Genomic DNA, 23,148 nt, shown 5'->3' with positions numbered 1-23,148 from the left:
TGCAGACCTCCTTGTAGTTTGTGAGTTGCCAGTCTGTGCCAGTTCAATCTAGGCTGTTTGGATAGCCAGATGAACTTCCTGCAAATTATTTTGTATTTGGCAAAGAAGGAGTGTGGGAGCATTATAGGGATGGTTTGGAGAAGATAAAGTAGCCTAGGTAGAACATTCATTTTCAAAATAGCTATTCTTCCAAACCATGAAAATGGTCCAGTCTGCCATTTTTGAAGATCATCTTCGATGGTTCGTAGGATTGGTAAAAAGTTTAGTTTGAATAGTTCGGAGAGTTTGGTGGGTATGTTGATGCCAAGGTACTTTATGGCTTGGGTTTCCCATCCGAAAGGAAAATTATGTTTGCATTGTGCGACTGTTTCTTGGGGGAGTGAGACATTAAGTGCCCTGGATTTGGAGAAATTTATTTGTAAGTTCGATAGGAACTTAAAAAGAGCAAAGTCTTGTAGTAGGTTCGGGATGGTAATGATCGGTTCTGTGAGGAATAGTAGGACATCATCCGCGTAGGCGGCTACTTTGTATTGTGTGTGGTTAATGTGAATGCCTTTGATGTCTGAGTTTTCCCTAAGTCTGCGTAGCATGGGTTCCATTGTCAGTATGAATATCAAGGGGGATAAGGGGCAACCCTGTCTGGTACCATTGGACACGGAGAAGGCGTTCGACAGTCCACCGTTCACTCGGACTTTGGCTGTGGGGGAAGAGTAGAGAAGTAGAATCATGTTGACAAGTCTCGGCGGGAGGCCTATAGTTTGTAGGGTGGTTTCCATGAAGTCCCATGCCAACCTGTCAAACGCCTTCTCCGCGTCCAAGGATAGGAAGAAGCCTTTGGAGTTAGTGGAGGTTAACCAATGGTGTATGTTTAGGGCTTTGGTCGTATTGTCTTTGGCTTCCCTACCGGGGACAAAACCAACTTGGTCTGTGGAGATTAAAGATGGGATCAAGGGTAGGAGGCGATTGGCTATTGCTTTGGCGTACAGTTTAACATCTACATTAAGTAGAGAGATAGGACGGTAATTAGAAACCAATTTGTCATCTTTCCCTTGTTTGGGGATAAGGGTGATATGAGCTTCCAATATATCTTTGGAAGCTGTGGTGGCAGGGCATAGATTATTAAAAGCTTGAACAAGGTGGGGTAAGAGCAGGTCGGGAAAGGATTTATAGTAACCGACCGTCAACCCATCCGGTCCGGGGCTTTTGCCTGATTTCATCTGTTTAAGTGCTAAGGTGATCTCTTCTGTCGTTAAGGGAACGTCTAACGACATGGAGTCTTCGATCCGAATGGGTGCGGGTGCGTATTTAGAAAGGAAGTTGTGTATTGCCTCTTTCCTGTCGGTCAGGGTGGGAGAGGATTGTGGTGCACGTATATTGTAAAGATCTGTGAAGTATTTCACGAATTGCTCCGCTATGTCTGCAGACTTTACCAGGGTTTTACCCGAGGGGTCTACAACGGAGTGTATAGTGTGGGCCGCCTTTTTTGCCTGTATTGCTCTAGCCAACATCTTCCCGGATTTGTTGCCAAATTCATAAAATATTTTTTTGAGAGCATGTATTTCCGTTTAACGTTTTTATGTAATTCTTCTAAGAGTTCGGTGCGTAGTTGAGTCAGTTCAGTCAACGTATCTAGGGCTAAAGAAGCCTTGTGTTTCCGTTCTAAGACAGAAATGCGTGTGGTCAGTTCCTCGATTTTTGCTTTTCGGAGTTTGTTTCTACGTGAGGCCTGTGATAAGAACGTGCCTCTAATAACACATTTGTGTGCGGCCCACACTATGTCTGGAGCAAAGTCGCCCTGACAGTTGTCCGTGAAATAGTTACGAAGGTGTTCGGAAACCTTTTGTGAGATTTCGGTGTCTGTGAGTAGGGAGTTGTCCAAGCGCCATATGTGGACACAGTTCGTTTTATGCGGAATATGTAGGGTCATGGAAATCGGGTTATGATCTGCAAGTATCATCGGGTCGATTGAGGACTTATGAAGTATTGAGAGTTCGTTTTGGGAGATAAAGAAGTAATCTATTCTGGAATATTTGGAGTGCGGTGGGGAGAAAAAGGTGAAGTCTTTACATGTGGGATGCAGTGTGCGCCAGGCATCGTGTAGTAGCAATTCCCTGAATTGAGTTTTTATTGCGCGTAAAGCCCGATAGGTAGAGGAAGATGTACCGTTGGATGTGTCCAAGGAGGGATTGAGCGGGACATTAAAGTCGCCTCCTATTATAAGGCAACCGGTGCTAAAAGTCGTGAGGAGCTGTAGTGCATTGCGGAAGAACGGTACTTGTCTTGAGTTTGGAGCGTACAGGTTGGCAATGGTGAAAGTCTTGTTATGTATAGAGCCCTTGAGGAAGAGGAATCTCCCCGCAGGGTCTCGGTGTACATCAGTAACTAGAAAAGGGCAATTTCTGGAAATAAGAATGCAGACTCCTTTGGATTTGGCTTCATCATTGGTCGCGTGGTAAACAGTGGGAAAGTGTTTGTTCTGCAGCTTAGGGATGGCATCAGATCTAAAGTGTGTTTCTTGTATGAGCGCGATTTGGGTGTTGGATTTTTGTAAGTGGGTGAGAAGGAGAGACCTTTTTTCAGGTGTATTTAGGCCTCGTATATTCATAGAGCGCAATGTGAGTGGAGTGTAAGGAGGGGACCTCACTATGGTGGGATCAATGGGGTCCATGACCTCCGTCGGGGTAGAGAGGGGGGGGGGGAGTAGTCGTACGGGCAGAGTGTTGGGGAGGCGCGGTATTCAAAGTATCAGCAGAAGCTTGAGTCGTGTGGAGCACAACACAGGGGAAAGACCGGTAGGGCGGTAAAATTGTCAAGACAATTCACCGTCTCTTTATTTGACTATATTTGGTCTGGTACAGAGCACCGAGGATTCCCAATCCGATGAGTCCGGATTGTTGAACCTCACTGCGACTGTGTGGGGGTTGGTAAAGGCCTGGCACGAGCAAGGTATCGGAGTAGGTAGGTACGAAGTCGGTTGTAGCCTGCTATCCTAGGACTTTAGACAGCTAAGCTTAGTGGTGTGTGAAATAGGTTAGTTGCTCGGTGTAGAGATTGTAGATCTCATAGGCTGGTGTGGTGTGAACAGGGCAGGGGTTTACAACAGACAGGTGTCTATATATATGCATTGTAACCCGCCCAGTAATTATAAGGGCCATGACCGTTAAAATGGGAGTAACATCGATATAATTATATAACTGCAACCAAAACGATAACTACGACTAGAATCATAGGAGACTGCAATTCTGTGTTCAAATTCGGCATCCTATAAAGAAAGTCATGTAATACAGGGCCGTCTACTACAATTCCAGGAGAATGCGAGTGGTGAGTCAGAGGGTGTAACTAGAAAAGAGAACCTGCTAGGGTGCACATTGAGGAAGGGGTCTATCAGATCCGGCTCATTGTATTCGTCTTCACATATCTAGTAGTGATGAAGGCTGGATATTAAAACTTTCTAAACCGTGTAACAAATACTGAGGTATTAACTTATTCAAAAGCAAAATACAAAGCAACGAGTTTCTAAAACAGTAACATTGCAGAAAAATATAAGACACCAAGAGGATGTCGTATCGGAGGTGTAAGGATCAGTGTAATAATATTGTGCAGGGTTGTTGGTGGCGTCATATAGGGGGGGCAATGGGTCGTAGAGTAAAGTACCTGCATGGTTCGGGAAAGCAAGATCCCTAAGCGACCCCGAGGTGTATGGAGACTTGGATGTCGGGTGAAGCTGGTTGCGTAAGCAGATGGTGGTATGAGGAGGGAGTCCACTACCCAGCTGGAGTGAGTGTTGGTGGTAGAGATCCAGGCGCGATGTGGTGTGACTGTGTGCCTGAGAAGAGGGAAGTCGTCTGGGTCCTGTATCAGAGGGCGTGTAGTATGCATGCGCATACCGCCACTATCAATCCGCAGGATGTTGTCGAGCCGTGAGGATGTAGAGTGCGGCTCGTCCGTTCGAGATGACAGGAGTCCGGGGTTGAGAGGTGATCATATGCTTGTCTCGGGTCGAGCCAGGGTAAGGTTCCGACGTCATCTGGTGAGTAGTAGTTCTTGTTCCATGGAGAGGACGAGCAGTCATCCATCTTCTGTGTCTGTCGCATCGGTGATGACGTGAGTGTGTGTTGTCGGAAGCTGGTGTGTTGCTAGGGAGGTCGTGCATGGTTTCCGGGTATCCAGCGCTATGCATTCTGGTAATTGTAGTATGCATGGTTCGTCTCAGACTTCTGTGGTTAGAATAGGGAGGCTGTGAGGCAACATTTCAGGAACAAGGAGGTTGGAAGTCCACGTATATTTACCGGAAATAGATCCCTTGTGAAGGCAATACAGCTGATAGGCGGTGATAATAAAATATAAAAAGGGAAAGTGTAAACCGTCTAATCTAAGTATAACCGCAATAAAACTGGTGTTGAGAAGAGCTGTGTCTGTGTCAGTAAATGCCGTGAGCCACTAATCAGAGGAGCATGTACAGGGGCCCAGGTGTCTACGACCGACCGACAAGGGTATCAACGTCCCCTCCTGGCTCTCCTGTAGGCGGGAGAGTGGGGGCTTTGGTTGCGTCGGTCAGAGCGGTGTGTGCCGTGCGGCGGGGTGGCAGAGGGGGATCTTCTTCTCCGTTGGACTGGATCGGAGGCCTCCATAGGTTCTGCAGGCGGGGGATCTCTGTGGAGTGCGGAACGCCGAAAATCTGCATACCAGTTGGGCACCTCCACTCTCGGGATGTGTAGAGTATCGCAGAAGGAGGAGAGATCTTCAGGCACTTTAAAGGTATGCTGTTCGGCCGTGTGAGGTGGCAGCCAGGCAGAAAGGGAACTTCCATTTGTATATGATGCTGTTTGCTCGTAGAGTGTCCAGAAGCGGATTCAAATCACGGCGGTGTTGGAGGGTGATGCTTGATAGATCTTGATAGATTTGGACATTTTTTCCTTCATGTATAATCTGCGGAACGCCTCTGGCTTGTTTAAGTATCTCTTCTTTAAGTTTGAAGTCCGTCAGACAGCAGATGATGTCCCGTGGGGGGTCGGTGTCTTTCCCCTTAGGCCTCAGTGCTCTATGGATCCTCTCTAGTTCAATAGGTGTCTGTAGTGGCCTGCGTAGAAGGCCGTTGAACAGGCTGATGGTAGAGTGGGTGATCTGTTCTCCTTCAATCGATTCGGGCACTCCTCTGACCCGCAAATTGTGGCGTCTGCCGCGGTTGTCGAGGTCCTCAAGGTGCCTCTGCATTTCTCTCATTTGCAGTGTATGTGTATCAACATGCCTGGTTGTCTTGCGGAGCTGCAGGTCCTGGCGATCCGCCATTTGTTCCGCCGCCTGTACTCTGTCTGACAGGGCTCGTATGTCTATGCGTAGTTCCGAGATTGCTGCCGAGAGAGTATCTTTAATGTCTGCGGCAATCATCCGTAGGTCCTGTATGTTCAGTTGAGGTAGGGACCGTTCGTCAGATGTGTTATCTGTCGTCTGGCTATACGGTTGGCTGCGGGGTATGTGATCCGTCTGTGAGGAGATTGTGGCCTCTGAGGTACTGTGGTGGGGAGCCGCCATATTGCCCCGTCCAGACCGGAACATTTCAGGGATAGTGTTGGGGCCTGAGGATCCCGATTGTTCTCTGGGAGAGCGTGATCGGGATGTGGAAGCGTTCCGGGAGGCTGTCCCCATGTTTTGGTCGAGCAAGGGTTGTTTGGATCACCGTGAGGCGGATTATAAGTCGTCGGATAGCAGGAGCTACTGGATTAGGCAGCCATCTTCATGCCAGGTCAGGCCACGCCCCCTCTACATTTTCTTATTTAACACTTGCATTTACATTCCACTTAGGTGGTTGTAACTGTAACACTCTGCGTATCCCTATATTATATTCCCACTAAAAATAATAAAAATCAGATTTTAAAGTGTTAATTGCCTAGTGTAAATACTAGTGTGTGCAAGTGCTATCAATTCATGTTAAAGAAAAATGTTCCTTAACAAAAGGTTTTTCTAGCAGGGGTTTCAACAACACGAGGAATGGGGAACAAAACATAGCCTACTGTCTATTAAGTTTTGGTTAGACCCTCTCTCTGTTTCAGCAAAGACACCAACTCTTTTACAAGCAATGTCCTAGTCAATACCCAGACACATACTCCTCGTATGTCTGTACACAGTGTGAGGGGGTTAGCTTGGCAGCGGGTGTGTGTGACCCCCTGGATGGGTTCACCACACAAAATCAGGCACAGCAGACAGCGTTATAGGTGAAAAAAAAACAAAGGTGCGGTTTATTTAGACTATATGCATTGAAAAATAACAGCAAACCAAAAAGAAACATGAAAAGAAATCCTGGTCAGCTTGACCGCTTACTGCACACGTAGATTCCCTAACAACCAGGTGCAGTCTTATGCTGCCTCAGTCCCTATTTCAGAAGTTTGACACACAGGCGTTGACTTACTGCACAGGACAGATTCCATACTACCCAGTCTACACAAACACAGAACTGGTTCTAGGATGGAGCATCTCCCTAAGAATGCTGGGGTGTTTTCTATAGGTCTTAATGAGCCCACTTACTTCAGCTGGGCTCATTAACGCTTCCCCTGCAGGACTCCCAGCACTCCCCCTAGTGGTATAAGTCAGCATAAAGCCTGAATCTAGGGCATACATATTTTCCCATCCTGGACACAACCAGGTGATTTTACCTGCCTGCTGTCACATACCCCCCCTCTTGTTTCAACCTTGGGGTTGGAACACATGCAGTTAGGCACGCATGTACCCAAGACAAAGCATCACATTCCCCATTTTAACGCCAGGGCGATGCTTTACTGTAAAGTTGAATTCCTGTAGGGCCAGGAACCACCTATTTACCCTTCTTTTGGTCTCCTTGTTTTGAGCCATCCACTTTAAAGGAGCGTGATCAGTAACCAGGTCAAAGTGCCTACCTAGCAGATAGTACCAAAGGGAATCTAGAGCCCACTTCACCGCTAAACACTCCTTCTCAATCGTGGTGTAATTTACCTCATGGGACTTCAATTTCCTGCTGAGGTAAATGACCGGGTACTCTTCCCCATTCCAGACCTGGGACAACACTGCTCCTAACCCAACGTCTGATGGATCAGTTTGTACAACAAAATCCTTAGAAAAGTCTGGTGAGTATAACACTGGCTGGCTACATAAGGCTGTTTTTAAGGACTGGAATGCTGCTTCAGCCTCTGGGGACCATTTAACCATAACAGACTCTTTCCCTTTTGTCAGGTTGGTGAGGGGCACGAATCACCGATAATAGCCAGCGATTCCCAGAAAGGCTCGTACCTGATTCTTGCTGTTGGGACGTGGCCAGCTCTGTATGGCCTCGACTTTATTGACTTGGGGTTTTATCACTCCCCTCCCAATAGTGTACCCAAGATATTTGGCCTCCTCTTGTCCAATGGTACACTTTTTTGGATTGGCCGTAAACCCAGCTTCCCGGATAGAGTCTAAGACTGCTTGCACTTTTGGCAGATGTGAGACCCAATCTGTGCTATGGATAATCACATCATCCAGGTAAGCTGCAGCATACTTCTGATGGGGCCTCAGAATCTTGTCCATTTTCCGCTGAAATGTTGCCGGTGCATTCTGTAACCCAAATGGCATTCTCTTATATTGGAACGCCCCATTTGGGGTTACAAATGCAGTTTTCTCCTTGGCAGACTTGGCCAGGGGAATTTGCCAATACCCTTTGGTGAGATGAAGAGTTGTCATGTATCGGGCTGTTTCCAGCCGGTCGATCAACTCATCTATACGAGGCATGGGGTAGGTGTCAAATTTTGTAACTTTATTCAATTGTAGAAAATCGTTACAAAACCGCCAGCTCCCATCAGGTTTGGGCACTAGTACAATAGGACTGGACCAGTCATTCTGGGACTCATCTATCACACCCAATTTCAGCATCTTTTGAACCTCCCCACATATTGCTTCCCATCGGGCCTCTGGTATTCTATAAGGTTTTAGTTTTACCCTTTCTCCTGGCGGGGTGATAATATCATGCTCTACGCCAGATGTATGTTCCGGCAGCTCAGAGAAAATCTCTTTGTTGCGAAGTACAAACTCTTTAACCTCCTGTTGTTGGGGTTTCGATAAGGTGACTCCAACCTCAGGAACTAAGCAATCAGACTGGACCGGTGACAATGTCTCTCCAGGCTTTCGGCAGATTGATGGGATACATCTGTTCTGGCTTTCACCTTCCTGGCTGTCTGACCCTGTAGCTTACCTCACCCACTTTTTCAATTATTTCGTATGGACCTTGCCATTTGGCCAGGAATTTGCTTTCAACCGTAGGGACTAGCACCAATACCCTATCCCCCGGGGAAAAAGTACGGGTCTTTGCCCCATGGTTGTACACTCTCTGCTGTGCTATCTGCGCTTGGGCCAAATGTTCCTTTATGATTGGCATTACCTGTGCAATTCTATCTTGCATCAGGGAGACATGCTCAATCACACTCCTGTGGGGAGAACTCTCATTTTCCCAAGTTTCCTTGGCAATATCCAACAGCCCTCTTGGGTGTCTCCCATAGAGTAACTAAAGGGTGAGAAACCTGTAGAGGATTGGGGTACCTCTCTAATGGCAAACATCAAATATGGTATTAGACAGTCCCAATTCTTTCCATCTTTATCCACCACCTTCTTTAACATTTGTTTTAGGGTTTTGTTGAATCTTTCAACCAACCCATCTGTTTGGGGATGATACACAGATGTACGTAATTCTGTCACTTTGAACAACTTGCATAGTTCTTTCATAACCCGGGACATAAAGGGTGTACCTTGGTCCATAAGCAGTTCCTTACAAATACCCACGCGGCTAAAAACTAGAGATAGCTCTTTGGCTATGGTTTTGGCCGAGGTATTTCGAAGAGGAATCTCTTCCGGATAACGGGTGGCATAGTCCAATATAACTAAAATGTACTGATGCCCCCTAGTGGACTTCATTATCGGACCTACTAAATCCATTGCGATGCTCTCAAAGGGGACCTCAATGATAGGAAGAGGTACCAGCGGCTTACGGAAATGTGGCATAGGTGCCGACTTCTGACACACAGGGCAGGAGGAACAGTAATTTTCTGTTTCCTTCATGACCCCAGGCCAATAGAATCTCTACTCTCTCTCTGGTTTTCTCTGTCCCCAGATGATCTCCAAGAATGTGCCCATGGGCCAATTCTAACACCAACTTCCTGTAAGGTTTGGGCACCACAAGTTGCTCAATGGTTTCTTCTGCCCTTTGAGCCACTCGATACAACAGATCCCTTTCCACAGTGAAGTACGGGTAAGTGCAAGTCTGGGTTCACTAACTCACCATATTTTCCTGAGCCTTTATTAGGGTGGGGTCTTTTAACTGTTCAGTGGCAAAATTTTCCCTGTAAACCTCGAGATCCAAAAACTCCACAGACGGCATGTTTTCATCTGAGGATGTTGGCTCCTCCCCAGTTTCTCCCGCCAATACTGACAAGGGAAATTCTGGAGAGTCCTCACCACTCTCAGAGGAATTCTGGTCACCATCTTCCTGGTCTATAGGGGCACCAGTGGGGAGCTCAGGACAATCCCAGAGTTCCCAGAACTTTGGAAAATCCCTTTCCACAATGGCATCATGTGGTAAGTGAGACACCAATCCCATCTGATGAGAGAGGTTACCTTTGTGGGTCTCAAAAACCACTGTAGTCACAGGATACTCTCGGGTGTCCCCATGCACACAAATAACAGCCACCTTGTTATTTCCAGAGACCTCTGTAGTAACTAATTCAGCTTTTATCAATGTCACCAGGCTACCTGATTCCAGCAACACAACCACATTTCTACCATTAATACACATTTTACATAAATGTTTCTGAGGTCCCCAAATGGCAGTGCATGCAACTGTCGCAAACAGCGACTGACGTCTGTCCCTTATAAAGTCACATTGCATAGGTTCATCACAACTGGGCAATTGGCTGCAATATGTCCCTCTTGCCGGCAGCAAATAATCCTTTTTGCTGCCTCTTGCGGCCTTGGCTTCCCCCGGCTGCTCCCGCCAGACATTAGGTAGAACTCCCACCCTCTCACTCTCTCTACCCTCACCCCTTGGAGTCATCTTACCCACCACTGGGCATGGTGTGGTCTTAGGGTGGAAAGTCTGAGTCCCTGGAAGAGGCGGTCAGGTTCTCTGTAGCCAAGTACCACTCAACCAGATCCACAAGCTTATCTGCAGTTTCTGGGTCTCCATGGTTTACCCACTTTTCAATGGCAGTAGGAAGAGCTCTCAGGAAACGATCCATGACAACACATTCCACAATGTTTGGTGCGGTCAAAGTCTCTGGCTGCACCCACTTACTGCTCAGGTGAATAAGATCATACATTTGAGACCTGGGGGGTTTTCCAAGCCAGAAAGTCCAGTTATATACACGCTGAGCCCGGACGGCCAGGGTGACACCCAGCCGTGCCAATATTTCCGTTTTTAGCACCACATAGTCTTTTGCTTGGTCAGGCTCTAGGTCATAATAGGCTTTCTGTGATTCCCCCATTAACAGAGGGGCCACCAGTCCAGCCCACTGCTCCTTAGGCCATTTTTCCCTTTCAGCAGTCCTTTCATATGTGGTCAAAAACACCTCCGGATCATCCTCTCCAGTCATTTTTGTCAGTAAACGGCTCACACCAAGGGATCCGGTATTAGTGGAACCACTTGCCTCACTGGTCTGTGGACATTGCTGCATTAATGTCTCTATTTGTTGTTGGAGTCTCTGCTCTTGCTTCTGCAACAGTTCTATGAAGCGGGTCTCAGATTGCTGCTGGGCTTGTTGCTGAGCTTCCAGACTCTTCTGGTGAGCTTGCTGCTGAGCCTCCAGACTCTGCTGGTGAGCTTGCTGCTGAGCTGTGAGGTTCTGTTGCAAAGTTGCATTTGTCTGCTGTTGAGCTGCAAGGCTCTTTTGCAAACCCGCATTTGTCTGCTGCTGATTTGCATTTGCTAGAGCCAGCTGTCTCAGTATTTCCTCCATGCTGGCCTTAAAAAAAAACTGCACCTGCTTCTCCACCAACTGCGAGGGGGGTTAGCTCTGCAGCGGGTGTGTGTGACCCCCCTGGATGGGTTCACCACACAAAATCGGGCACAGCAGACAGCGTTATAGGTGAAAAAAACAAAGGTGCGGTTTATTTAGACTATATGTATTGAAAAATAACAGCAAACCAAAAAGAAACATGAAAAGAAATCCTGGTCAGCTTGACTGCTTACTACACACATAGATTCCCTATCTAACAACCAGGTGCAGCCTTATGCTGCCCCAGTCCCTATTTCAGAAGTTTGCCACACAGGTGTTGACTCACCACACAGGACAGATACCACACTCCCCAGTCTACACAAACACAGAACTGGTTCCAGGATGGAGCATCTCCCTAAGAATGCTGGGGTGTTTTCTATAGGTCTTAATGAGCCCACTTACTTCAGCTGTGCTCATTAACGCTTCCCCTGCAGGACTCTCAGCACTCCCCCCTAGTGGTATAAGTCAGCATAAAGCCTGAATCTAGGGCATACATATTTTCCATCCTGGATACAACCAGGTGATTTTACCTGCCTGCTGTCACAACAGCTTTCCTGCAAGTTATCTTGTTTCTCAGATAGCTCGCACACAAAAGAACTTGAAGAATCTATCTCACTCAAAACTCCTCTGGTTCCAGAAACCAGAGGAGAACCTACTATCTTTTGAGAAAACCAAAAAGCTTATTCTCTTTGTTAGAGGTATTGTCAGGGCCTAGGCCTGAACCTGTGACCTCTGCTTGATCTGGCAATGTCTATTCTTGCTGAGCCACCTGAGATGCTGGACAGCTCCCTGTCTGATCCATTGGACAACCCTGCCTTGTGCCTTTTTTCAGCTCAAGCCCAAATTCTTTGCTTCTCCCATGAACTTCATGATTTAAGCCATGTGACAGACCTAACCAGGAAAGGGGCTTTTGGAGAGGACTAGGGGCAAGCCTCTTACCCACTGACTATGGTCCCTGGCTTTTAAGGGAACACTACTCTTTGGGAGGTGTATGCCTGGGGACCCTTGGAATGGTATTGTTTCTGAATCAATTCATGTCTCCCCAAAACACACAGACTCTGGAAATCTAGGCCCAGGATCCATGTTTTGGGCCTAGTTGCCCCATTACCAACACTGACTGCTTCACACTGTAAGACTCATAACAGATGTTAATATCATCAGGAAGCCACCTGGTGCTAGTGGTCTCCTGCTATAGTCTGTTTATTAAGATGTTATGTGTTATTCTGCTAAGTATGTCTCTCCCATTCTTATTTGTGCTAATTAACTCATCTATTGTTTCTGTCCATCTGCTAGCAAACTATTGTGGGATGTTACGTGTTTATACTTATGAGTAGTGATGAGCTTTATATTAGAGTCAAACGTAAGTTCAACTCAAACATCAGGTGTTCGTGTATTTGCTAAACACATGAACAAACGGAATGCTCGGCGGGAAGTTCGCCCAGTGCAGAGCGCCCCACAATGCACTGTGATCTCGCAGTGCATTGATTGCTGATGATTGGCCAAAGCATGCACTTGACCTGTATGCTTTGGCCAATCACAGAACAATGTACTGTGAGAGCCATGATTGGCCAAAGGCATGGTGCCTTTGGCCAATCATGGCTCAGGGGCTAAATCCAGGGCCCACACTATATAAGGCTGCTTACACGGAAACCTTGTGTGGCATGTTAGTGGAGATTAAGCAGGTAGTTAGTGGATAATGCATTCACGCAGTTTAGTGAAGTCAGTGTAGTGTAGTGTGAATAACATAGGTGTGTGCAGCCTATTGCATTAGGATGTGCACCCCAAAGCTCAAACACACATGTGTGCATATATATATACAGTATCTCACATAAGTGAGTACACCCCTCACATTTTTTTAAAATATTTTCTTCTATCTTTTCATGTGACAACACTGAAGAAATGACACTTTGTTACAATGTGAAGTAGTGAGTGTACAGCTTGTATAACAGTGTAAATTTGCTGTCCCCTCAAAATAACTCAACACACAGCCATTAATGTCTAAACCACTGGCAACAAAAGTGAGTACAACCCTAAGTGAAAATGTCCAAATTGGACCCAAAGTGTCAATATTTTGTGTGGCCACCATTATTTTAGAGCTGCCTTAACCCTCTTGGGCATGGAGTTCCCCAGAGCTTCACAGGTTGCCACTGGAGTCCTCTTCCACTCCTCCATGATGGAGCTGGTGGATGTTAGAGACCTTGCGCTCCTCCACCTTCCGTTTGAGTATGCCCCACAGATACTCAATAGAGTTTAGGTCTGGAGACATGCTTGGCCAGTCCATGCCCTTTACCCTCAGCTTCTTTAGCAAGGCAGGGGTCATCTTGGAGTGTGTTTGTGGTCGTTATCATGTTGGAATACTGCCCTGCGGCCCAGTCTCCAAAGGGAGGGGATCATGCTCTGCTTCTGTATGTCACAGTACATGTTGCTATTCATGGTTCCCTCAATGAACTGTAGCTCCCCAGTGCCGGCAGCACTCATGCAGCCCCAGACCATGACACTCCCACCACCATGCTTGACTGTAGGCAAAACACACTTGTTTTTGTACTCCTCACCTGGTTGTCGCCACACACGCTTGACACCATTGAACCAAATAAGTTTATCTTGGTCTCATCAGACCACAGGACATGGTTCCAGTAATCCATGTCCTTAGTCTGCTTGTCTTCAGCAAATTGTTTGCAGGCTTTCTTGTGCATCATCTTTAGAAGAGGCTTCCTTCTGGGATGACAGCCATGCAGACCAATTTGATGCAGTGTGTGGTCTATTGTCTGAGCACTGACAGGCTGACCCTCCACACCTTCAACCTCTGCAGCAATGCTGGCAGCACTTATATGTCTATTTCCCAAAGACAACCTCTGAATTAAGCATGGCCAGAACACCAGCCGCTTGGGCACATGCTTTACAAGACATATGATGACCTGCCATGCAGTCCATTGGCAACAGCACCTGAAAGACCCACATCATAAAAAAATGCAGACTTCTCCTTGCTCCTCATCTGGGATCTCTACCTCTACTATACCTCTGGTCTTCTCAAAAACCTCCACTGAGAGGAATGATGGTATAGCAATGGGTGCCACAGGTGCTTGCACCCAAGCATCAATGACACTATCCCTCTAGTCTTCCTGCTGGAGCACACGCTTTGTGAAATTATGGACAGGGCACTTGAGGCAAAACAGCGGGAGAAAGAGAAGGACTTCCTTTCCTCTCAAGGCCCCCTTTATGCAGATTCCATTCCTGCAGGGCCACCAAACACACAGGAGGAAGAGGAGGAGGTTTGTGTCAGCATTGATGTAGAGGATAACATACAGCAGTCTTCAAGGAATGGTTTTCAGTCCCCAGAAACCCCAGGAGTTGTACGTGGCTGAGAGGAGGTAGTTCCTGACAATGTCATCCTTAGTGACCCAGAGGACTCAGAATCTCATGCCTCCTAAAACTTACGCTGCATGGGCTCCTTGATTCTGCAAAGCCTGCGACAGGAACTGAGGATTCGTGGTATCAAGGAGAGGGATCACTGCTGGCTGGCAACCCTTCTTGATCCACGTTACAAGGTTAAGTTGCAGAGCTCATCGTGCCTTCAAAGAAGGAGCAAAGGATGAAACATCTTCAGGACGCCTTGATGAAAAATTTGTGTAACACCTTTCCAGACACTGGAAGGTTACCATTTCCTGGACAACATCTTACTGAGGCTTTGCTCAGTAAGAGGAAGAGTGGTGGAGAAGGTGGCTGGCTGACCAATGCCTTTAAACAGTACTTTAGTCCTCAGCGCCCAGGGCTGTTAGGTTTAAGCAACCATCGGCAGAGTCTGCATCATATGGTGCAGGATTATTTAGGGGCAAGAGCAGACATGGAGACCTTTCCAACTGAGCATCCACTGGGTGGCTCAATATGATTAATATGCAATTGAGCTACTGGCCTGTCCTGCATCCAGTGTGCTTTCTGAATGAACATTCAATGCTGCTGGAGGTTTTGTGATGGATAAAACAGTGCATCTGTCCACAGACTCCATTGACCGTCTGACATTTATCAAAATAAATCAGTCCTGGATCAACAGCAGCTATCAAGCCCTTGATGCTGATGTAACTGATTGAATTTGCTAGGGATCGATCTATGATCCATTAAAGACTGCCTATGCTGCCTATCCTATTCCCAGCAAGAGTAACTGTCAGGGATTACAGTTTTAAGGCACCACCAACACCCAAGGCCCAATCAAATTTTTTTGTCACATTTTTAACAGCAAGGCCCATTCCTGTGCCCAGCAAGAGTAACCGTGAGGGGTTACAGTGTTCAGGCACCACCAACACCCAAGGCCCAATTTTTCTGCACCTGTTCGATAGGTGCATGTAATTTCAAATTTATTTTTAAATTTTTAACAGCAGGGTCAGTTCCTGTGCCCAGCAAGAGTAACTGTGAGGGGTTACAGTGTTGAGGCACCACCAACACCCAAGGCCCAATTTTTCTGCACCTGTTTGACTGGTGCACGTAATTTAAAATGTTTTCTAGTTTTTAACAAAAGGCCTGTTCCTGTGCCCAGCAAGAGTAACTGTGAGGGATTACAGTGTTCAGGCACCACTTGGGATGGGCAAACAGTTTTGGCCGAGCATAAGTTTGGCCTGAACATTGCCCATTCAGGTACTCGCCTAAAACCAAAACTTTCTGGGCACTTAGCGGGATGTTCGTCCACTGAGCACACAGTACTTGGGTACTCTGGTGGGCTGCAGGAAGTGGTTAAAATTCATACCAGACTCAAAGGGTTCCCCCACACCATTTTTTCCTCATTTTTTTTAAATTTACATTTTTTTTACAATTTTTTTTAAATTCAGCTTTCAGTGGGTACCCACAGCTGAATTAAAAAAAATTGTAAAAAAAAAATATAGATTTTTAAAAAATGTGGAAAAATTGGTGTGGGGGGTCCTCACTGCCGGATTACCTATCTGCAGCCCATCAGAGTACCCAAGTACCTGTCTCAAATCCATCAGAGTACCCGAGAACCTATCTGCAGCCCATCAGAGTACCCAAGTACCTATCTGCAGCCCATCAGAATATCCGAGTACCTATCTGTAGCCCATCAGAGTACCCAAGTAACTATCTGCAGCCCATGCCTCATATGTTGGGGTGTTGTCTTTCCAAAATGGGGTCATTTTGTGGGTAATTCCACTGATCTGGTGCTCCAGGACCTTCAAAAGTGTGATAGGTAGGAATTTAATTAGATGTGTAATTTATGCTCCTAGAAGTCCTGATGGTGTTCCCTGCCTCTGGCTCTAATCACGTGCTTCAAACCCCCCCTGGAATCCATGCGTCCGGCGTCCTGCATGTAGATAAGGGGGCCGGACGTATGTATGGGGGGGCAGAGCCCATGCGCCCCCAGGACATACGGACTTTTAGAGTATATGGACTTTCCCTTCTCCCCCTACCCTGTATCTGGATTAATCTGTCTGATTGTGGGCAAAGCGATGTGCTGACGTCACCATCTCTCTTCTCGTGTCCCAACAATCGGGTTTGTTTAGATGTGTGCTGGCCGACACACTAAACATAAGGCTTTTAAATGTCAGCTTATTGTGTATTGCTGTGAGTGAGATCCCTAATAAACCTAAAGGATAATTTACACTATGTGGAGCCATTTTGATTTCTTTTTCGTTAGCAACCCTCTATACATTTCCATTTGATACCATCCAGAGTGTGGAGTGATCCTAAAGTGTGGAGAGAGGTCCTGGCTGGGTTTAGGCTGCAGGTGTTCACTGACCCCCTGTGACAAGGGGTTCCCATGCAGCTGGTAAGCCTTTCCATAGTTGGTGGTGGATTCACTGGGCTATTTGGTGATGGAAACGGATATGGAACTATTCACTTTTGTCACGTTAATCTGGACTATTTTTAACATGTATCATTTGTTTGTTACACATATGAACATTAATTTCATTTAATTTGTATAGCGCAATTTTTTACCTATTTCTATTGTGATATACATGCCATACCCCCCCAATAGAGGTGTCCTCTCATCAGCCATAGCGCTCCAACTACCATTGCTTTTTTTGACTGAATCTATCTACTACTTCTTTACTCTTCTTTGTATTTCTTGCCTCCCTCCCATCTCCTGGTTTTTCATGGTTCTACTGCTAACTCTGGGCCTTTCCAGGGAAGGCATCTTGTTTCACCCGCATGATTCTGCTGATGCATTGCATAGAACATGGGAATAATGTTTTGATTCAAATTATTTCTAAAATGTTTTCTCTATTTTAATAGTCAATGTACCAATATCTGTTATAAGCTGTAATTCTTGCCTACTGGTCATCCGTGCATGGTGGCAAGAATTATTTTTCCTCCATGTTACATATTTACCAACTTTGTATGCAAATACTTCAATACAAATACTGAACAAGAAAATCAGTGAAGATATCTGTTTTACATCTTTTAACTGTGAACAAGTTTATTAACTTAAAAAGTTAAAACAAGCACTACAAATGGTATGCATGCTTGTGGTGCAACATTGCAAAAGCAAATTATTCTACTTGGCGCATCATTCATTGTGTTCAAGCCTTAAAGTCAAACTTCATGAAAAAAAAAAGGTCACCTTTACTGACAGACCCCAAACTTATTTGCTAGAAAAATGTAATTTGTTTTTGACAAGTGATCAGTCGCGGCCTGCACATTAGGGGTGCACGGGTGCCACCCCCCATCCATGCGCCCGGCCCCTAATCTACATGCAGGGTGCCGGACACATGGATTCCAATGGGAAGGGGGGTTTTGAAGCACGTGATTAGAGCCAGGGCCTCTAATAGGCTCCAAAAAAAGGGTGGGCTTGGGGCGTAGAGCACTGTGCCCGAGCCCACCTAGTTGTGTGATGATAGCAAATAATTATTCACTATTGTCACACTGATCCTCCTCTCGGCCAATCGGGAAGCGAGACCTGAGAGCCGTCACTTTATTGGCTGAAAGGACAGGTGATCCTATTGGACGCCTAGAAGGAGGAGGGAGGAGATGCACGGCTGAAGCCGCCATGATGCAGAGGAGGAGGGGACACGATAGAAGCCGCCACCTACCGCCCGCTGCCCAATGCCCATAGGAGCGCAGCCCGTCCGCAACCTAGGTGGGGTAAGTGTGGGGCTGGATGACTGCCTGACCGCAAGATCCCCCCCGGGGGTGCAGGTGATCTGACCGACAGTGGTTGTCTGCCGCCTCCCCGAAAAAGAAAACCCAGCTGCCAAGGCAAGTGATTTTAGCTAAAATGTGATTAGGGTTTGGAGGACCATCAGTAAAGCAGACATTCGATTCTTCTGGAAGCCCCACATTAAGTTTAATATGAAGGTACAACTCTTTAATATCACTGTAAAGCTGGGCTCAAACTGCCGCACAGGGTGGCTCACAGCAGGGGTTTGATGCGTCCCTGTTCACCACTTCAGATGCGATTTTTGGTTGAATTCGGACCTGAAACGGACCAGAAGACACACAGAACTCCTGAGCAATTCACACCTGAGCAGCTCCCTAGAGAGCAGGTCACAATCTCTTGACATGCGAATTGGATGCAGGGAAGCCTGAAACCAATTCGTAATAGTGTGAACCCAGCCTAAAAAAGTTATTTGCATCTGTTATCAAGCAAATGCTTCCTTGAATTTAAGTTGGGCTGACAAAGAATTTTGTAACATTTTGGAAAAAAGATACAAACTAGAAGTCCAGCATTTGAGGTCAGGATGGCAAAAATCTCCACAGCCACCATATATTTCCCTTTGGTGCTCAGATAGGCCGGGATCATAGCAATCCAGACACTGCAGAACACCAGCATGCTGAAGGTGATGTATTTGGCTTCATTAAAACTGTCCGGTAATGTCCTTGCTATAAACGCTGTAATAAAACTGAAAGCAGACAGGATCCCCATATAACCCAGGACAGAGTAGAACCCGATAACTGACCCTTCATTACACTGAACGATGATCTTTGTTTGATATGATCTTTTGTCCAACTCCTGGAACGGGGGAGAGATCGACAACCATGCAATGCAGATTAAAACTTGCAATGATGAGCAGATGAAGACAACAAAATTGGGCAGCTTTACTCCAACCCATTTTTTCCACACACTGCCCGGTTTGGTGGCTTTGAAAGCAAGCCAAACCATCACAGTCTTGCCCAACACAGAGGAGACCGCTATGGTAAAAAGAAATCCAAAAGATGTTTGGCGTAGCCAGCAGGTTGTATCCATGGGATGACCCAGGAACAAGAACACACAGAGGAAACCCAACATGATGGAGACCAGGAGGACAAAGCTGAGGCTCTTGTTATTGGCTCTGACAATGGGGGTATCTCCATATGAAATAAATACAGTCATTGTCAAAAAAGTTAAAATGCAAAGGAATAAAGAGATAACCATGAAAAATAAAGATAGATTATCAGTATAAGACAAAAACTCTATCAGCTTGGGATCACATTCAGTTTTGTTCTCATTTGGCCATTCGTGGTCCAGACACCTCATGCAGTTGTCACTTCCTGAAAAATAAAACAATTGTGGAATTTTAGAACATGTTTGATTTTAGTTTTTAATTTACACAGAATAAAAAGTATTTTGGACATAAACTATAGAAGTCCACATAATGTTTTCATATGGAAAAAGCCAACGTAATATATATTAACCAATTGGCCTCTGTAAGATTTACCACCCTTCATGACCAGGCCATTTTTTGCAATACAGCACTGTTTTATTTTAACTGACAGTTGCGCGGTCATGCAACGCTGTATCCAAATGAAATTTATGTCCTTTGTTTCCCACAAATAGATCTTTCTTTTGGTGGTATTTGATCACCTCTGCATTTTTATTTTTTTCGCTATAAACAAAAAATACTGACAATTTTGACTAAAAAAAGAAAACAATATTTTTTACTTTCTGCTTTAAAACATATCCAGTTAAAAAAAATGTAAAAATATAATTTCTTCGTAAATTTAGGCCAATACGTATTCTGCTACATGTTTTTGGTAAAAAAAAAAAACAATTCCCAATAAGCGTATATTGATTGGTTTACGAAAACTTTGTATCATCTACAAACTACGGTATATATTTAGGGAATTTTTATTTATTTATTCTTTTTTATACTAGTAATGATCAGCGACATATATCTGGACTGTGATATTGTGGTGAGCAATCGGACACTAACTGATACTTTTGACACTTTGCGGGAACCGGTAACACCAATACAGTGATCAGTGATAAAAAAATATGCATGGTCAGTGTACTAATGACACTGGCTGGGAAGAGGTTAAATATCTAGGACAATCATGGGGCTAGCTGTGTACCTAGCCACTGTTTTTGTTTACTGTACTGGATCTCACAAAAGTGAGTACACCTCTCACACTTTTGTAAATATTTTATTCTATCTTTTCATGTGACAACACTGAAGAAATGACATTTTGCTACAATGTAAATTAGTGAGTGTACAGCTTGTATAACAGTGTAAATTTGCTGTCCCCTCAAAATACTGCAACATAGCCATTAATGTCTAAACCACTGGCAACAAAAGTGAGTACACCCCTAAGTGAAAATGTCCAAACTGGGCCCAAAGTGTCACTATTTTGTGTGGCCACCATTATTTTCCAGCACTGCCCTAACCCTCTTGGGCATGGAGGTCACCAGAGCTTCACAGGTTGCCACTGGAGTCCTCTTCCACTCCTCCATGATGACATCACGGAGCTGGTGGATGTTATGCCCCGTACACACGGTCGGATTTTCCAATGGAAAATGTCCGATCGGAGCGTGTTGTCGGAAATTCCGACCGTGTGTGGGCTCCATCGGACATTTTCCATCAGATTTTCTGACACACAAAGTTGGAGAGCAGGAGATAAAATTTTCCGACAACAAAATCCGTTGTCGGAAATTCCGATCAGGTGTACACAAATCCGACGGACAAAGTGCCAGGCATGCTCAGAATAAATAAAGAGATGAAAGCTATTGGCCACTGCCCCGTTTATAGTCCCGACGTACGTGTTTTACATCACCGCGTTCAGAACGATCGGATTTTCTGACAACTTTGTGTGACCGTGTGTATGCAAGACAAGTTTGGGCCAACATCCGTCGGAAAAAAATCCTAGGATTTTGTTGTCGGAATGTCTGAACAAAGTCCGACCGTGTGTATGGGGCATTAGAGACCTTGCGCTCCTCCACCTTGCATTTGAGGATGTCCCACAGATGATCAATAGGGTTTAGGTCTGGAGACATGCTTGACCAGTCCATCACCTTTACCCTCAGCTTCTTTAGGAAGGTAGTGGTCATCTTGGAGGTGTGTTTTGGGTCGTTATGTTGGAATACTGCCCTGCGGCCCAGTCTCTGAACGGAGGAGATCATGCTCTGCTTCAGTAGGTCACAGTACATCTTGGCATTCATGGTTCCCTCAATGAACTGTAGCTCCTCAGTGCCGGCAGCACTCATGCAGCCCCAGACCATGACACTCCCACCACCATGCTTAACTGTAGTCAAGACACACTTGTCTTTGTACTCCTCACCTGGTTACCGCTAGGGATGAGCCGAACACCCCCCGGTTCGGTTCGCACCAGAACCCGCGAACGGACCGAAAGTTCGCACGAACGTTAGAACCCCATTGACGTCTATGGGACTCGAACGTTCGAAATCAAAAGTGCTCATTTTAAAGGCTAATTTGCATGGTATTGTCCTAAAAAGGGTTTGGGGACCCGGGTCCTACCCCAGGGGACATGTATCAATGCAAAAAAAACTTTTAAAAACGGCCGTTTTTTCGGGAGCAGTGATTTTAATGATGCTTAAAGTAAAAAAAAAAAAGTGAAATATTCCTTTAAATATCGTACCTGGGGGGTGTCTATAGTATGCCTGTAAAGTGACGCGTGTTTCCCATGTTTAGAACAGTCCCTGCACCAAATGTCATTTTTAAAGGAAAAAATCTCATTTAAAACTGCTTGCGGGTTTAATGTCATGTCGGGTCATGGCAATATGGATGAAAATCAGTGAGACAAACGGCATGGGTACCCCCCAGTCCATTACCAGGCCCTTTGGGTCTTGTATGGATATTAAGGGGAACCCCGCACCCAAATTAAAATAAGGAAAGGTGTGGGGCCACCAGGCCCTATATACTCTGAACAGCAGTATACAGGCGGTGCAAACAAGACAGGGACTGTAGGTTTGTTGTTAAGTAGAATCTGTTTGTAATTTTGAACATTTTTAACGTGTTTAGCTCCAGCCAAAAAATCTTTTCTAAGCTTTTTGGAAAACATAGGGAAGGGTTATCACCCCTGTGACATTTGTTTTGCTGTCTTTCCTCCTCTTCAGAAGATTTCACCTCACTTTTTTGTCCCAATGAAAAATGTTTTTTGAAAATTTGGTTTTTTTTGTGGAACAAGGATTGGAAAGCATCAGTGGAAAGGAGAAATTGTTTTCCCATATTAACTCTTACAGGAGAGAATTTCCCTTCCTAGGGGTAGATTTCATCTCACTTCCTGTTGTCTCCTTCCGTTTGCAAGTAGGAGTCGTTTGTAAGTTAGATGTTTGAAAGTAGGGTCCTGCCCTATATACTCAGCAGAAATTTGGGCCTTAGGTGTTGCTGTGGCCACAACACTGTAAGCCCTCACAGGGCCCTGCTGTGAAATATTAGATCAAGAATTGTAATTACATGCCCCTGTTGAACAGGAGCTGAAAAATTAGGCCTTAGGCACTGGTGCTGGTGCCACAACACTGCAACCCCTCACAGACACTCTAGTTGGAACGCAGGAACGAGCCCTGCTGCAAATTATTGCTTCAAAAATTGTAATTACACGCCCCTGTTAGACAGGGGCAGAAAAATTGGGCCTTAGGCACTGGTGCTGGTGCCACAACACTGCAACCCCTCACAGACACTCTAGTTGGAACGCAGGAACGAGCCTTGCTGCAAAGTATTGCATCAAAAATTGTAATTACACGCCCCTGTTAGACAGGGGCAGAAAAATTGGGCCTTAGGCACTGGTGCTGGTGCCACAACACTGCAACCCCTCACAGACACTCTAGTTGGAACGCAGGAACGAGCCCTGCTGCAAAGTATTGCATCAAAAATTGTAATTACACGCCCCTGTTAGACAGGGGCAGAAAAATTGGGCCCTAGGCACTGGTGCTGGTGCCACAACACTGCAACCCCTCACAGACACTCTAGTTGGAATGCAGGAACGAGCCCTGCTGCAAAGTATTACA

The 23,148-nt window shown here is 45.8% G+C and overlaps 1 protein-coding gene across 1 annotated transcript in view; it reads right to left on the bottom strand.

Annotated features, from left to right (window-relative positions):
- LOC141112900 (vomeronasal type-2 receptor 26-like) overlaps window positions 1-1,508 on the bottom strand; it is a 54,305-nt gene extending 52,797 nt beyond the window's left edge. Inside the window, exon 1 of the mRNA XM_073606004.1 lies at window positions 793-1,508. Within this exon, the coding sequence (XP_073462105.1) occupies window positions 793-1,508 (716 nt within the window). The remainder of the gene's footprint in view (window positions 1-792) is intronic.
- Window positions 1,509-23,148: the final 21,640 nt, after the last annotated feature.

Source organism: Aquarana catesbeiana, linkage group LG11 (genome assembly GCF_042186555.1).
Source record: "Aquarana catesbeiana isolate 2022-GZ linkage group LG11, ASM4218655v1, whole genome shotgun sequence".
In the NCBI taxonomy this organism is placed as follows: domain Eukaryota; kingdom Metazoa; phylum Chordata; class Amphibia; order Anura; family Ranidae; genus Aquarana; species Aquarana catesbeiana.
Note: the sequence above shows the minus strand (reverse complement) of the source record. Positions and strands in the feature narration are given on the sequence as shown.